Genomic DNA, 18,135 nt, shown 5'->3' on the forward strand with positions numbered 1-18,135 from the left:
GGGATAAAAGGTGAGCTAGCTAGTTGGGTGGAGAACTGGCTTAGCCATAGAAGACAGAGGGTAACAGTGGAGGGGTCTTTTTCCGGTTGGAGGTCTGTGACCAGTGGTGTTCCGCAGGGCTCTGTACTGGGACCTCTGCTGTTTGTGATATATATAAATGATTTGGAGGAAGATGTAACTGGTGTGATCAGTAAGTTTGCGGACGACACGAAAATTGCTGGAGTTGCGGATAGTGATGAATATTGTCAGAGAATACAGCAGGATATAGATAGGCTGGAACATTGGGTGGAGAAATGGCAGATGGAATTTAATCCAGATAAATGCGAGTGATGCATTTCGGTAGATCTAATGTAAGGGGAAGCTATACAATAAATGGCAGAACCATCAGGAGTATAGACACACAGAGGGACCTGGGTGTACAAGTCCACAGATCCTTAAAGGTGGCAGCACAGGCGGAGACGGTGGTGAAGAAGGCATATGGCATGCTTGCCTTTATTGGACGGGGCATAGAATATAACAGTTGGCATATGATGTTGCAGCTGTATAGAACGATGGTTAGGCCACATTTGGAATACTGCGTCCAGTTCTGGTCGCCACACTACCAGAAGGATGTGGAGGCTTTGGAGAGAGTACAGAGAAGGTTTACCAGGATGTTGCCTGGTATGGAGGGTCTTAGCTATGAGGAGAGATTGGGTAAACTGGGGTTGTTCTCCCTGGAAAGACGGCGGATGAGGGGCGACCTAATAGAGGTGTATAAAATTATGAAGAGCATAGATAGGGTGAACAGTGGGAAGCTTTTTCCCAGTTCGGAGGTGACGAACACAAGGGGTCATGGGTTCAAGGTGAGGGGTGCAAGGTTCAACACAGATGTCAGGGGGATGTATTTTACACAGAGGGTGTCTGGAATGCACTGCCAAGCAAGGTGATTGAGGCGGACACGCTGGGATCGTTTAAGACTTACCTAGATAGCTACATGAACAGACTGGGAATAGAGGGATACAAAAGAATGGTGTAGTGGGCACATGAGCGGCGCAGCCTTGGAGGGCCGAAGGGCCTGTTCCTGTGCTGTATTGTTCTTTGTTCTTTGTAATTGACTCTTCCACCCTGGGAAAAACCTTCTGACTATCCACTCTGTTCATGCACCTCATAATGTTGTAGATTTCTATCAGGTCGCCCCTCAATCTCCGTTGCCCCAGTGAGAACAAACCAAGTTTCTCCAACCTCTCCTCATAGCTAATGCCCTCCATACTAGGCAGCATCCTGGTAAATCTTTTCTGTACCCTCGCAAAGCCTCCACATCCTTCTGGTAGTATGGCGGCCAGAATTGAACACTATATTCCAAGTGCGGCCTAACTAAGGTTCCATAAACATAGAAACATAGAAAACTACAGCACAAAACAGGCCCTTCGGCCCCACAAGTTGTGCTGAACATATCCCTACCTTTTAGGCCTACCTATAACCCTCTATCCTATTAAGTCCCATGTACTCATCCAGGAGTCTCTTAAAAGACCCTATTGAGTTTGCCTTCACCACCACTGATGGCAGCCGATTCCACTCGCCCACCACCCTCTGTATGAAAAAATTCCCCCTAACATTTCCCCTGTACCTACCCCCCAGCACCTTAAACCTGTGTCCTCTCGTAGCAGCCATCTACGGAGAAGATCTGCAGAGAGATTTGGACAGGCTGAGTGAGTGGGCGAGGATATGGCAAATGGAGTATAACGTTGATAAATGCGAGGTTATACACTTTGGAGGAAATAATAACAAATGGGATTACTATCTCAATGGAAACAAATTAAAACATGCTACCGTGCAAAGGGACCTGGGGGTCCTTGTGCATGAGACGCAAAAGCCCAGTCTGCAGGTACAACAGGTGATCAAGAAGGCAAATGGGATGTTGGCCTATATCGCGAGGGGGATAGAATATAAAAGCAGGGATGTCTTGATGCACCTTTACAGGGCATTGGTGAGGCCACAGCTGGAATACTGTGTGCAGTATTGGTCCCCTTATATGAGGAAGGATATATTGGCATTGGAGGGAGTGCAGAGAAGGTTCACCAGGTTGATACCGGAGATGAGGGGTTTGGATTATGAGGAGAGGCTGAGGAGATTGGGTTTGTACTCGTTGGAGTTTAGAAGGATGTGGGGGGATCTTATGGAGACTTATAAGATAATGCGGGGGCTGGATAGGGTGGAGGCGGAGAGATTCTTTCCACTTAGTAAGGAAGTTAAAACTAGAGGACACAGCCTCAAAATAAAGGGGGGTCGGTTTAAGACAGAGTTGAGGAGGAACTTCTTCTCCCAGAGGGTGGTGAATCTCTGGAATTCTCTGCCCACTGAGGTGGTGGAGGCTACCTCGCTGAATATGTTTAAAGCGCGGATGGATGGATTCCTGATCGGTAAGGGAATTAAGGGTTATGGGGATCAGGCGGGTAAGTGGTACTGATCCACGTCAGATCAGCCATGATCTTATTGAATGGCGGGGCAGGCTCGAGGGGCGAGATGGCCTACTCCTGCTCCTATTTCTTATGTTCTTATGTTCTTATTTCCACCCTGGGAAAAAGCCTCTGAGAATCCACCCGATCTATGCCTCTCAACATCTTGTATACCTCTATTAGGTCTCCTCTCATCCTACGTCTCTCCAAGGAGAAAAGACCGAGCTCCCTCAGCCTATCCTCATAAGGCATGCCACTCAATCCCGGCAACATCCTTGTAAATCACCTCTGCACCCTTTCAATCTTTTCCACATCCTTCCTGTAATAAAGCTGCAACATGACTTGCCAATTTTTAAACTCAATGCCCCGGCCAATGAAGGCAAGCATGCTGAATGCCTTCTTGACTACCTTCTCCACCTGCATTGCCACTTTGTGACCTGTGTACCTGTACACCCAGATCCCTTTGCCTATCAATACTCTTAAGGGTTCTGCCATTTACTGTCTATTTCCTATCTTTATTAGATCTTCCAAAATGCATTACCTCATATTTGTCCGGATTAAACTCCATCTGCCATCTCTCCGCCCAAGTCTCCAACCGATCTATATCCTGCTGTATCTTTTGACGGTCCTCATCACTATCAGTAAATCCACCAAGTTTTGTGTCATCTGCAAACTTACTAATCAAACCAATTACATTTTCCTCCAAATCATTTATATATATTACAAACAGCAAAGGTCCCAGCACTGATCCCTGAGGAACACCACTTGTCACAGCCCTCCATTCAGAAACGCACCCTTCCACTGCTACCCTCTGTCTTCTATGACCGAGCCAGTTCTGTATCCATCTTGCCAGCTCACCTCTGATCCCGTGCGACTTCAACTTCTGCACCAGTCTGCCATGAGGGACCTTGTCAAAGGCCTCACTGAAGTCCATATAGACAACATCCATTGCCCTACCCTCATCAATCATCTTCGTCACTTCCTTGAAAAATTCGATCAAGTTAGTGAGACATGACCTCCCCTTCACAAAACCATGTTGCCTCTCATTAATACGTCCACTTATTTCCAAGTGGGAGTAAATTCTGTCTCAAAGAATCCTCCAATAATTTCTCTACCACTCACATAAGGCTTACCAGCCTGTAATAACCTGGATTATCCTTGCTACCCTTCTTAAACAAAGAAACAACATTGGCTATTCTCCAATCCTGTGGGACCTCCCCTGTAGCCAATGAGGGTACAAAGATTTCTCTCAAGGCGCAGAAATTTCCTCCCTTGCCTCTCTCAGTATCCTGGGGTATATCTCATCAGACCCTGTGGACTTGTCTACCTTAATGTTTCTCAAGACTCCCAATACCTCCTTTTTGATCTCAATATGACTCAAACTACCTACATACCCTTTCCCAGACTCACCATGTACCAAGTCCTTCTCTTTGGTGAACACTGACGCAAAGTACTCATTTAATACCTTGCCCATTTCCTCCGGTTCCACGCATAGATTCCCTCCCCTGTCCTTGAGTGAGCCAACCCTCTCCCTGGCTACCCTCTTGCTCTTTATATATGTATAAAAAGCCTTGGGATTTTCCTTAATCCTGCTGGCCAATGACTTTTCATGACCCTTTTTAGCCCTCCTTACTCCTTGCTTAAGTTTCTTTCTACTTTCCTTGTATTTTGCACTTGCTTCGTGTGTTCCCAGCCTCCTAGCCTTGACTAATGCTTCCTTTTTCTCTTTGACTAGGCTCACAATATCTCTCATTATCCAAGGTTCCCAAAACTTCCATACTTATCCTTCATCCTTACAGGAATGTGCCGGTCCCGATTCCTATCAACTTACATTTAAAAGCCTCCCACATGTCAGATGTTGATTTGCCCTCAAGCATCTGACCCCAATCTACATTCTTCAGCTCCTGCCTAATATTGTTGTAATTAGCCTTCCCCCAATTTAGCACCTTCGCCTGAGGACTACATTTATCTTTATCCATCAGCACCTTAAAGCTTACTGAATTGTGGTCACTGTTCCTGAACTGCTCCCCTACTGAAACGTTGACCACCTGGCTGGGCTCATTCCTCAATACCAGGTCCAGTACGCCCCCTTCCCTAGTTGGACTATCTACATTCTGCTTCAAGAAGTCCTCCTGGATGCTCCTTACAAATTCTGCCCCATTCATGCCCCTAGCACTAAATGAGTCCCAATCAATATAGAGGAAGTTAAAATCTCCCACCACAACAACCCTGTTACTTTTACACCCTTGCCAAAATCTGCCTGCATATCTGTTCCTCTATCTCCCGTTGGGCAGACTATAGTAAACCCACAACATTATGACTTGACCCTTCATATTCCTGAGCTCTACCCATATTGCCTCGCTGTATGAGCGCTCCGAGGTGTCCTCCCGCAGTACAGTTGTGATATTCTCCTTAGTAAGAGTTTTAACAACACCAGGTTAAAGTCCAACAGGTTTATTTGGTAGCAAATGCCATTAGCTTTCGGAGCACTGCTCCTTCGTCAGATGGAGTGGAAATCTGCTCTCAAACAGGGCACAGAGACACAAAATCAAGTTACAGAATACTGATTAGAATGCGAATCTCTACAGCCAACCAGGTCTTAAAGATACAGACAATGTGAGTGGAGGGAGCATTAAGCACAGGTTAAAGAGATGTGTATTGTCTCCAGACAGGACAGCCAGTGAGATTCTGCAAGTCCAGGAGGCAAGCTGTGGGGGTTACTGATTGTGTGACATAAACCCAACATCCTGGTTTAGGCCGTCCTCATGTGTGCGAAACTTGGCTATCAGTTTCTGCTCAGCGACTCTGCGCTGTCGTGTGTCGTGAAGGCCGCCTTGGAGAATGCTTACCCGAAGAACAGAGGCTGAATGCCTGTGACCGCTGAAGTGCTCCCCCACAGGAAGAGAACAGTCTTGCCTGGTCCTCCTTAGCCAGTAGCGCAACTCCCCCAACCCTTTAACATCCCTCTCTATCCTGCCTGAAACATCTGTATCCTAGAACGTTAAGCTGCCAATCCTGTCCTTCCCTTCACCAAGTCTCTGTATTAGCAACAACATCATAGTTCCAAGTACTAATCCAGGTTCTAAGTCCATCTGCCTTACCTGTTAAGCTTCTTGCATTGAAACAAATGCACTTGAGTCCACCAAAGAACATAGAACAAAGAACAATACAACACAGGAACAGGCCCTTCGGCCCTCCATGCCTGCGCCGCTCCCTGGTCCAAACTAGACCATTCTTTTGTATCCCTCCATTCCCACTCCGTTCATGTGGCTATCTAGATAAGTCTTAAACGTTCCCAGTGTGTCCGCCTCCACCACCTTGCCCGGCAGCGCATTCCAGGCCCCCACCACCCTCTGCGTAAAATACGACCTTCTGATAGCCGTGTTAAACCTCCCCCGCCTCACCTTGAACCTATGACCCCTCGTGAACGTCACCACCGACCTGGGAAAAAACTTCCCACTGTTCACCCTATCTATGCCTTTCATAATTTTATACACCTCTATTAGGTCACCCCTCATCTTCCGTCTTTCCAGTGAGAACAACCCCAGTTTACCCAATCTCTCCTCATAACTAAGCCCTTCCATACCAGGCAACATCCTGGTAAACCTCCTCTGCACTCTCTCTAAAGCCTCCACGTCCTTCTGGTAGTGTGGCGACCAGAACTGGGTGCAGTATTCCAAATGCGGCCGAACCCACGTTCTATACAACTGCAACATCAGACCCCAACTTTTATACTCTATGCCCCGTCCTATAAAGGCAAGCATGCCATATGCCTTCTTCACTACCTTCTCCACCTGTGACGTCACCTTCAAGGATCTGTGGACTTGCACCCCCAGGTCCCTCTGCGTATCTGCACCCTTTATGGTTCTGCCATTTATCGTATAGCTCCCCTCTACGTTAGTTCGACCAAAATGCATCACTTCGCATTTATCTGGATTGAACTCCATCTGCCATTTCTTTGCCCAAATTTCCAGCCTATCTATATCCACCTGTAGCCTCTGACCATGTGCCTCACTATCTGCAAGTCCAGCCATTTTCGTGTCGTCCGCAAACTTACTAATCACCCCAGTTACACCTTCTTCCAGATTGTTTATATAGATCACATACAGCAGAGGTCCCAATACAGAGCCCTGCGGAACACCAGACCCTCTTTGATTAACAACCACACCCTGCCCGCTCTTTCTCAGACCCTCTTTGATTAGCAACCACATCCTGCCAAACTAGTTTAAATCCTCCTGTGTGACACTAGCAAACCTAAACATAAATATTTATGCCCTTCCAGTTTAGATGCAACCCGTCCTTCTTGTACAGGTCCCACCTGACCCGAACCTGTAAACCCATGTATTTACCCCGCTCACCCACCTGACACTAAGGGGTAATTTAGCATGGCCAATCAACCCAACCTGCACATCTTTGGAGTGTGGGGGGAAACCAGAGCACTCAGAGAAAACCCATGAAGACACGGGGAGAATGTGCAAACTCCACATGGACAGTCACCCGAGGCTGGGATTGAATCCAGGTTTCTGGCGCTGTGAGGCAGCAGTGCTAACCACTGTGCCACTGTCCTGCCATAATCCCACATTCTTCAATTTTGCCATACTCTTCCAAGCATGGTGAAAGTTCTGGTGTGAAGTCGGTTGGGCCTTCTTCAAATATGCGGATTAGAGCCCGATGATGTTTTTAATTCGCAATGGACAGTGAAAGACGGTTTAAAAGGAAGAAGTTGGGGATCCCATGGGAGACTGTGGTAGATGGGGATGCATATAAAGAACAGGAATGGATTACAAAGAAAGTGGCATGACTGCAGAAAGGAGAAATGAGAAAGCCTTGGCTAACGTAACAAGGTTTTTAAAAATAAATATAGAGGAAGAGATTAGTGTAATGTGGTGCCCTTAATACAGGCTTATGTGTTATAGATATGAAAGCAAAGATAGTAGGTCTGACAGTAAAGATAATAGTTGTTGACTCAAACTGGCAGGATGTGATTAGTGGTGTACCACAGGGACATGTAATGGCACCTTAGCTTTTCACTGCATTCATAAATGATCTGGATGAATAAATAGAGAATCACGTGCCTGATTTTGCTGGTGATACTAAGTTAGCTGGCAGTGTAGATAGTGTAAATGGGGACAAAAAGTCACAATGGATTGTTGATGGATCAAATGAATGGACAAAACTCTGGCAAATGGAGTTCAATGCAGGACTTTGGACTCAAGAAAGATGGATCAGAATATTTTTTAAGTGGTGAGGAGCTCGGAACTGTCCATGAGCAGAGATTTAGAGATTCAATAAACAGAAATCACTAAAAGCTAATGGACAGGCGCAAGAAATATATTGAAAGGTTAATGGAATGTTGGTTTTTATCTCACAAGCTGCAATACAAAGGGGTGGAAGTGATGTTACAGTTGTATAGAGCTCTGGCTCGAACATATTTAGAGTACTGCATTCAGTTCTGGGCGCTACACATTGAGCTGACTGAATATTGACCTGTCTTGGACAGGATGCAATGTAGCTTCTCAAGAATGATACTGGGACTAGAAGGATTGAAAGGACAGATTGCATAGACTAGGCAAAGTTCCTTTGAATGGCATCATGTCGCTAACATGTAAAGGAGCCATCACCTGGACAAGGCAGAAGGTTCTCTTGAATGCAGGACGCATTAAGGAATCCAGCTTCTTCATATAAAGTTTATTATCGACTGAGCAGAAAAGGTTTGCACTCAGTTGATGGTGGGGTTATCATTGTGCACGTCTGTCCCTGTTATCAAGGATAAAGGATCCCGCAGTCGACAATGCTCACATTATTAAAGAATGTTTAATAGCTGCGTGGACCAAGACTAACCTTTGAAAGCTAGCTGCTGATCCCACAGAATAACGACTTAGTATCAAAACCAAGACTAACCGAAAGCCTGGGCTGCTGTTTTTGATTCCTCTGTAACATATCCTTTTGCAAAAGAAAGTATCTGTGCCTTGGTTTTATAATTGATGTGTTCATTCACTGTTTTCAATCATGCTTTCGAGAGGGTGTAGTACTCCCCAGTCAAGGTTTATCTCTGTTATAATGCAGTGGGATGTATCCATATGGAGTTGAAAAATAGTATTTTTGGTCTCACTCTCATTTTTCTCTTGTTTTTGCTTTCGGATAGCAACTTTTCATAATTTTTCCATTCACACTTCTAGATGTATCTATTTTTCTTTCTTTGTCCATTTCCCTTTTTTTTGACATGGAACCACCAACATTTTTGTCATTTGAGATAAACTATGAGTGTAAAGTAAACTCGCAAGTGACATAAAACAGAGAGTAAGAGCTTCTTTAAATATTTAAAAAGAGAGGCCAAAGTGAATATAGGCCAATAGAGAGCGAGACTGGGGAAATAATAATGGGGAACTAGGAAATGGCAGAGGAGTTAAATAAATACTTTATGTTAGTCTTCACGGTAGAAGACACTAATAGCATTCCAAAAATACCAAATAATTAAAGGCCATTGGGCGGGGACGGTATAAATAAAGTAACTAGCATTGGAGAAAAAGTACGAGGGAAACAAATGGGGCTAAAGGTTGATAAGTCCTCTGGACCTGATGGGATTACATCCTGGGATATAAAAAGAAGTAGCTACAGAGACATTAGATGCAATGGTAGTAATCTTCCAAGAATCCTTAAATTCTGGCAAAGCTCCAGAAGATTGGAATACTGCCAATATAACACACTTATTCAAAAGGAGACAAAAAACAGGTAATTATAGGTGGGGTGGGGGTGAGGTGGGGTGGGGTGGGGGGGGGGGGGGGGGGTGGTGGCATGGCACATGCCTGAAAAGTTGCTATGTATTTCCAGCATTTTCTGCTATTATTGTAGCGTGTTTTGTTCCTTTTTTTGCTCCAATCTCGAGTGTTCGCTCATCCTCCTAACTGGGTCTTTAAGAGAGACTGTAGTAACACTCAAAAAAGAATGCTGGGAAATACAGATGCCATTTGAGGTCAATGCAGCAACATTTATTGATTCATTCAGGAAGCTATTTGGCTGAGGTTCTGTGGAACTACTGGCTCTCAGGGAATCCAACTCCAGCAAGAGTCTGTGAATTAATGGAGGCGGACATAACATTGAGAAGAAATAGAGATAGTGGATGATTTTGTATTGATTTTGGATCTGGATTTTTGGCATTTGCACTCTATCATTCTTTTCTTCCTCAGGCTCTTGAAGAACAATGCAACTCCTAGTGCTCAGGAAGTGGAGGATAACTTTGATGGCAATGTCTGCAGATGTACAGGTTTGTGTAGATTCTTTGTGAGCAACAATTTGGGCAGCATGGCGGCACAGTGGTTAGCACTGCTGCCTCACAGCGCCAGGGATCTGAGTTTAATTCCAGCCTCGGGTCATTGTCTGTGTGGAGTTTGCACATTCTCTCCGTGTCTGCGTGGGTTTCCTCCGGGTGCTCCGGTTTCCTCCCACAGTCTGAAAGACGTGCTGGTTAGATGCATTGGCCATGCAAAATTCTCCCTCAGTGTACCCGAACAGGAGCCGATGTGTGGCAACGAGGGGATTTTCACAGTAATTTCATGGCAGTGTTAATGTAAGTCTACTTGTGACATTAATAAATAAACTTTAATTTGGGAGAATGCATATGGCATCACGAAAGAGTTTCAGGGTTTAAAACAATGGAATCATCATCTTGTTCTATTTCATAGATGTTTACAGCATGGAAACAGGCCCTTCGGCCCAACTTGTCCATGCTTCCCCTTTTTGTTTTAGCCACTAAGCCAGTCCCAATTACCTGCATTTGGCCCATATCCCTCTATACCCATCTTACCCATGTAACTGTCAAAACGTTTTTTAAAAGACAAAATTGTACCTGCCTCTACTGCTACCTCTGGCAGCTTGTTCCAGACACTCACCACCCTCTGTGGGAAAAAATTGCCCCTCTGGACATTTTTGTATCTCTCCCCTCTCACCTTAAACCTATGCCCTCTAGTTTTAGACTCCCCTACCTTTGGGAAAAGATATTGACTATCTAGCTGATCTGTGCCCCTCATTATTTTATAGACCTCTATAAAATCACCCCTCAGCCTTCTTTCTACGCTCCAGAGAAAAAAGTCCCAGTCCATCCAGCCTCTTCTTATAACTCAAACCATCAAGTCCCGATAGCATCCTAGTAAATCTTTTCTGCACTCTTTCTAGTTTAATAATATCCTTTCTATAATAGGGTGACCAGAACTGTACACAGTATTCCAAGTGTGGCCTTACCAATGTCTTGTACAACTTCAACAAGACATCCCAACTCCTGTATTCAGTGTTCTGACCAATGAAACCATGTATGCTGGATGCCTTCTTCACCACTCTGTCCACCTGTGACTCCACTTTCAAGGAGCTATGAACATGTACCCCTGGATCTCTTTGTTCTGCAACACTCGCTAACACTCTACCATTAACTGAGTAAGTCCTGCCCTGGTTCAATCTACCAAAATGCATCACCTCGCATTTATCTAAATTAAACTCCATCTGCCATTCGTCAGCCCACTGGCCCAATTGATCAAGATCACGCTGCAATTGGAGATAACCTTCTTCACCTTTCATTGACTGTTAAATGTTTTACCTCCAAAGCTACTTGATACATGGTGGCCTTGACCATAATCTGCAACCTCTGGTGCCACTTGATCAGCTGTTAATGCCACCACAGTCCCTGTGGCTCTGTGGGCCCTGCATTGCAATTGTACCTAACTATAAGTAGGTATTTAATCACCCTCTACTGAGAAAAAAGCAACTTTTGGGTCTTGTGTTAAATTTCATGAGTCTGACTTTGTTATGAGCTGTTTGGTGGTTTGAATGCCATTGATAGAATAGGTGGTCCAAGTTCCTAGTGGCATTGGTTTCTCTTTTGGTTCCTCTCACTTCTTCATATTTTATGTTTCCTTCATGTCACTTTATTGCATCCACTTCATCATCATTGGAAAGTTGCATCATCAACACAGTTTGCAAATTTGTCACACCTACTGTGTAATTTCCTCAAATAAGTGGGTGAATTCTGTGCTAAATTCTAAAATGCAGGATATAAATTGCACAAATGATTTATGTTCTTGTTGTTATTTTGCCCTTTGCTTCTTTTATGTAAATGTTAACCTGTTTGCTCTAAATGATCTTTGTTAAAGTTGCGGAGAAACAAATTTAATATCTCCGGACAGGAGTAGCATGGTGGCACAGTGGTTAGCACTGCTACCTCACAGTGCCAGGGACCCGGGTTCAATCCCAGCCTCGGGTCACTGTCTGTGTGGAGTTTGTACGTTCTCCTCGTGGGTTTCCTCCGGGTGCTCCAGTTGCCTCCCACAGTACAAAGATGTGTAGGTTAGGTGCACTGAAGGGATTCTATGAATATGGGCACATTAAGCATTAGTGTCATAACACCACCAAGAGTAAGGAAATTCTTTTAAAGTTGATTTTCTTACTAAAAATGGAATGGGGATGTGAGAGATCTTTCTCGTCCTAGATCCCAGAATAATGTATCTAAGTTTGCGAAAAAGCGAGATGGGATTTTATTTCTGAGGAGGACATGGGCTGCCAAGGGATATAGACAGGATAAGGGCAATGAGACGACACAAAACTTGGCAGGAATGCAACTGGTGAGGAGGATGTTAAGAGGCTTCAAGATGATTTAGACAAGCTGAGTGGATGAGCAAATACATGGCAGATGTTGAATAATGTGGATAAATCTGAAGTTGTTCACTTCAGACAGAGAAGCTAAATGGCAGAGTATTATTTAAATGGTGATAGATTGGGAAATGTTGATGTACAAAAGGACCTGGGTGTTCTTGTACATCAGTCATTGAAAGCAAACATGCAGGTACAGCAAGTAATGTAGAAGGCAAAAGGCATGTGGGCCTTTATTGCAAAGAGATTGGAACGCAGGAATAAAGAAATCTTGCTACAATTGTACAGGACTTTGGTGAGACCACAACTGGTTAATATGTGCAGCTTTGGATCGATATTTAAGGAACGATATACTTGCATTAGAGGAGGTAGTACAGTGAAGGTTCACTAGATTGGTCAATTAGATGGTTCATTAGATGGAACAAGAGGATTGTCCTACGATGAGAGGCTGACAAAATTGGGTCTATATTTTCTGGAGTTTAGAAGAATAAGAAATAGGAGCAGGAGTAGGCCATCTCGCCCCTCGAGCCTGCCCCGCCATTCAATAAGATCATGGCTGATCTGACGTGGATCAGTACCACTTACCCGCCTGATCCCCATAACCCTTAATTCCCTTACCGATCAGGAATCCATCCATCCGCGCTTTAAACATATTCAGCGAGGTAGCCTCCACCACCTCAGTGGGCAGAGAATTCCAGAGATTCACCACCCTCTGGGAGAAGAAGTTCCTCCTCAACTCTGTCTTAAACCGACCCCCCTTTAGTTTGAGGCTGTGTCCTCTAGTTTTAACTTCCTTACTAAGTGGAAAGAATCTCTCCGCCTCCACCCTATCCAGCCCCCGCATTATCTTATAAGTCTCCATAAGATCCCCCCTCATCCTTCTAAACTCCAACGAGTACAAACCCAATCTCCTCAGCCTCTCCTCATAATCCAAACCCCTCATCTCCGGTATCAACCTGGTGAACCTTCTCTGCACTCCCTCCAATGCCAATATATCCTTCCTCATATAAGGGGACCAATACTGCACACAGTATTCCAGCTGCGGCCTCACCAATGCCCTGTACAGGTGCATCAAGACATCTCTGCTTTTATATTCTATCCCCCTCGCGATATAGGCCAACATCCCATTTGCCTTCTTGATCACCTGTTGTACCTGCAGACTGGGCTTTTGCGTCTCATGCACAAGGACCCCCAGGTCCCTTTGCACGGTAGCATGATTTAATTTGTTTCCATTGAGATAGTAATCCCATTTGTTATTATTTCCTCCAAAGTGTATAACCTCGCATTTATCAACGTTATACTCCATTTGCCATATCCTCGCCCACTCACTCAGCCTGTCCAATTCTCTCTGAGAGGCGATGGGAGGGATTTTCTGGCTGCGCTCGCCCCAAAACCGGAAAATCCCGCCCGAGATCAATGGACCTTTGCATGGTGCCGCCCCGCCCCCGCCGTCTGCTACAATTCCCATGGTGGGCAGTGGCGGGCTGGGAAAATTCCCCCCGATATCAATGAAGTGACTGTGCAAGATTCGGAAGTGGGTCTGTCAGTGTAAATTCTTAGGTTATTGACACTGGCTGAAGATTCTAAAGCGCAAGGGCAAAGTCTCAGGATAAGGGGATGATATTTTAGGACTGAGATGAGGAAAAATTATTTCACTCAAAAGGGTATGAATCTTTGTAATTCTCTGCCCCAACGGATTGCGGATGTTCCATCGTTGAATATATTTAAGGCTGGAATAAGTCAAAGCTTTGGTGTCTCAGTGAATCAAGAGATATGGTGAATGGGCGGGAAAATGGAGTTGAAGCCCAGTATCAGCCATGATCATATTGAATGGCGGAACAGGCTTGATGGCGGTACGGCCCCCTCTTGTTCCTCATCTCTTGTGTTCTTGCTGCTGTGAAATGCCACGGGACACGTTATGCTAAAGTTGCTACATAAATATAAGTTATTGCTGTTGAAAAGAAAATATAAACTGGTCCCCTAAATAATTGGACAGCTGACCACATTGTAGAGTGTCGAGGTTACTTGAATTAACCAATGGAGAGTACGTGACTTTGGCTAAGAGAAGGCCACAGCAAGTGAGGTGTCAGCAATTAGTTAATGGAAAATAAAAAGACATGGATAAAAAGACTGTTGTTTGGGCTAATTGGATCAAATTAACTTTTTAATTTTAACATATGATATTTTTAACTTTCTTACAATTGTTGAATCGGAATAAAAAAATCTATCATGCAACATGAAGGAAATGGCCAGCTAATTCTGTTGGCTAACTTCTCTATCTAATTAAATCCAGGCTATCGGCCTATTTTAGATGCCATGAAGTCTTTTGTAAAGGATGCGGACACAGGGCTGAGAGGAACCTTTACTGATATAGAGGTAAAACTGAAACTATTGTGGTTCATTATTTTGTTTGTTTTGATGTTAATATCAAAATTAAATCTTGCATATTGTGTAAGTCTGAGACTGTAACTTGGTAGAAATATCATTTAAAAAAACCTCAGTATATAGGCAGCGTGGACCATTTATTTTCCACATACAGTGTGGGATTTAATGCTGGCGATGGGGTTTTGTACCCCTGCTGCAGAACTGGCAGGAGCTCCATGTCATCTCTGTTGAGGAATACCCGCAGGAATTAACTGGCTAGCACTGGGCCTTTCCCGGGATTGAAGACCCCGGGGCAAATGTCCTGCCTGTTAAGAACTGCCAACCAGTCAGAGACTGGCAGCTAAATAAAAGGAAATTACTGCAGATGCTGGAATCTGAAACCAAAAGAGAAAATACTGGAAAATCTCAGCAGGTCTGGCAACATCTGTATGGCGATAAAAGAGCTGACGTTTCGAGTCCAGATGACCCATTGTCAAAGCTTTCTCTCCTTACAGATGCTGCCAGACCTGCTGAGATTTTCCAGCATTTTCTCTTTTGGTTTCAGAGGTCGGTAGCTCTTTATTTATTGCCCATCAACACTGCCAACAGTGATGGCTGGTGCCAGGAATGTACCTACTAGTGACCTCGGATCAACAAGAAACCCAGGCCAAAGGTAAGTGAGGATAGAGGAGGGGGTCAGGAAAATTGGGTCAGTGACTGGGGGCGAGGGGTCAAGGCTGTGGTTGGCTCTCAGCAGCAGCACTCCCTCCTTACCTCCCCCCCCCCCTCAATAATAGGAGATATTAAGTTTGTGACTCAAAAAGTAATAGGTTTTGAAGAACATTGAAAAGGAAGAGAGAGGATTTGAGGCATGGAAAGCCAATTCCAGAGCTCAGGGCTTCAATGACTGAAGGCATGGCTGCCCATGGTGAGCAAAGGATGTGGGGATGCCCAAAAGGCCAGAGCTGAGGGAATGCAGAATACCCTGAAGGATATAAGATTGGAGATTTCAAAGCTGGAGAGGGGTGAGACCCTGGAGGAATTTGAACATGAGGATAAGAATTGTTCGCAGTGGAACGGGAACAAAGAAAGAACTGACAGTTATATCACATGTCGGAGAAAAATCCTAAAGCAATCCATGCGAGATAAATTACTGTCAAATATGATATAAACACGCCAGTAATTTTGTGCACAGTATGATTGTAAAAATAGCATTAGAAGTTAAATGACAAATTAATCTGGTTTTATAATAGTGTTGGTTCGGTTAATAATGTTAACAAAAACATGGCAAGCAAATCCTGTTCACCATGAGAACCTCAAACATTAACAGCAGCGTGAACGAACGCAATATTTGCTTGAATGAACTGCGGCAGTTTCCATGGCACGGCCCACATTGTGTTGAACTTGCTTTCCAGGTTTTAAGATTGCAGAGCTGGTCACGTTCAAACACGTTTTGATTTTGTGTCTGTTTGTACCCTCAGGATTTGTCGAGATGTCCCAAAACGAAGCGCCCCTGTAATCGGAGTTCTTTGGCTAAAGGTGCACCTTGCGTTGATCCAGCAGAGGGCACCGCCTGCTTGCTTTACTCAAAGGATGGAATAAAATGGTACCAGCCCACAACGCTGACTCAGTTATATCTAATAATGCAAGAGCATGCTCGCGAAGCCGTCAAACTTGTGCATGGAGACACCGCTAAAGGTACCCAAAGAAATGGAAATCGTGCAGTGATAGATTTACAGTTCCGTCCGTTCTAAAAGAAACTTTTAAAAGTTTTTTCCACTTAGGTTCAAATGAAAGATACATTGCAGATGTCGATCAGCAAGAGCTTTTGCACCAAAAATATAAATATTTTTATTAAATATTTCACAGTATTTTCCCTGCTGGGTGAGAAAAGGCCATTCAGCCCAGCAAGTCTGTTTCCTCCACAGCCCTAAGTGTGATTTTTGCTGTCAGAGAGACTTTATTCAACTTACTTCACATCTTGGCAGTTGGGAGAGGGTTGGGTGTTTTACCATTGTGGGTGTTTTACCACACCTACCAGCACTGCCTCCCTGATTCTCTGAGAAAATCTACTAAATCTTCAGGTTATTAATTGGGCTCCATCATCACCATCGTGTAGCTTTGCCCAGTAGATTTGTCTCTGGATCTAATTTTCTTATTCAGATGTAGATAAGTGGATGCTGCTGGAAAGATAGGAATCAGACTATTAGCCTGTTTATTAACTTCTGGCGGTTGGTTTCTTCTGCTTTTATTGTAGAAGTTTGCAAGCTTCAATTGGTAAGGTACGCCGGTATTTTCCTTCATGGCTGTCATTGCAGCTCCCCCCCCCCCCCCCCCCCCCGACACAACGGGCAGAATTTGGTTCCAGCAATTGTAGTTCTGGTGGGAGCCTCTTGTTGCTTATGTCTGGGAGTGCAGATGCTGTCCAAGTGCAGTCAGGCACTTACCTGCCAGCATCAGGTCTCCCACGCAACCAAGGGCCCAGGAGGGTGGCATTCCCGCCCCCCCATTGGCTGCTGGCCAATCAGAAGCTGGCAGCTCTCAGCAACAATGTGGAGATGCTGGCGTTGGACTGGGGTAAGCACAGTACGAAGTCTAACAACACCAGGTGAAAGTCCAATAGGTTTATTTGGTAGCAAAAGCCACTAGCTTTTCGGAACAGGCTGTTCCTTCGTCAGCACCAGGGCCTTGAAACGGATAGGTGGGGCAAGATGGGGTTCACGGGAGAGAGGCTGCAGAGATGGTCAGGTGTAAGGGCAAGTGGGTGGCTATCAGTTGCAATCCCCAACAACCCTCCCTCATGGGATGGGGCGGCACGGTGGCACAGTGGTTAGCACTGCTGCCTCAAGAGTGCTAGGGACCCAGGTTCAATTCCGGTCTCGGGTCACTGTCTGTGTGGAGTTTGCACATTCTCCCTGTGTCTGCATGGGTTTCCTCCGGGTGCTCCGGTTTCCTCCCACACTCCAAAGATGTGCGGGTTAGGTTGATTGGCTGTGCTAAATTGACCTTAGTGTCAGGGGATTAGCAGTGTAAATATGTGGGTTTACGGGAATAGGGCCTGGGTGGGATTGCAGTTAGTGCAGACTCGATGGACTGAATGGCCTCCAGAAGCACTATAGGGATTCTATGATTCTATTCTATGATTCTATGCTTATCAATGAGGGACATCTTCCCCCACCCCTTTTGAGGCCGGAGGCATCTCTGTCAGGGAGGAATGGAGGACTTGTGCCAGTCCTATGGTCCACCATTAAGTTCCAGTGGGCTCAGGGATGATGGCCTTCAATTAATTAATTGAGCCTAATTGATGTTCCATTTTTGTATTGGGCCTTCCCGCCCACACTAAAGTAGTATCAGCTTTCACCAGCAATCTAATGAGTGTACTCCCACTCAATTTTCCTGGCCCCTCTGCCATCATGCCCGCTCCAGCAGGCTGAATTAAATCCCAGCTGCTGTGGGTGAGGTGTGGAATGTAGCTCCAGCTCACATTTTCCCCTCTCCCGTTTGCTAACTGCCAGTTCTGAATTCTTTTGTTTCCTCTGCTGACTTTCTACAAGTGCTTTCTGCCTTGTCCTTGCTGTGAAGTGGTTTTAGGAAAACAAAGCATTCTGGGGACTGTTGCCACTATTTTGACTGATACATGTTTGCTGGAACACACGCTGGCTGGGTGAGATGCAAGCAGGGGAGGTGAGATAAACAGTTG

At 45.0% G+C, this 18,135-nt stretch overlaps 1 protein-coding gene across 5 annotated transcripts in view; it reads left to right on the forward strand.

Annotated features, from left to right (window-relative positions):
- Positions 1-18,135, forward strand: part of LOC144495034 (uncharacterized) — a 166,769-nt gene that overhangs the window by 67,157 nt on the left and 81,477 nt on the right. For all 5 annotated transcript variants that reach the window (XM_078214844.1, XM_078214846.1, XM_078214841.1 and 2 more), the window contains exons 6-8: positions 9,623-9,699; positions 14,365-14,447; positions 15,917-16,133. In XM_078214844.1, coding sequence (XP_078070970.1) covers positions 9,623-9,699; positions 14,365-14,447; positions 15,917-16,133 — 377 coding nt within the window. The remainder of the gene's footprint in view (positions 1-9,622; positions 9,700-14,364; positions 14,448-15,916; positions 16,134-18,135) is intronic.

This window comes from Mustelus asterias, chromosome 6, assembly GCF_964213995.1.
Source record: "Mustelus asterias chromosome 6, sMusAst1.hap1.1, whole genome shotgun sequence".
In the NCBI taxonomy this organism is placed as follows: domain Eukaryota; kingdom Metazoa; phylum Chordata; class Chondrichthyes; order Carcharhiniformes; family Triakidae; genus Mustelus; species Mustelus asterias.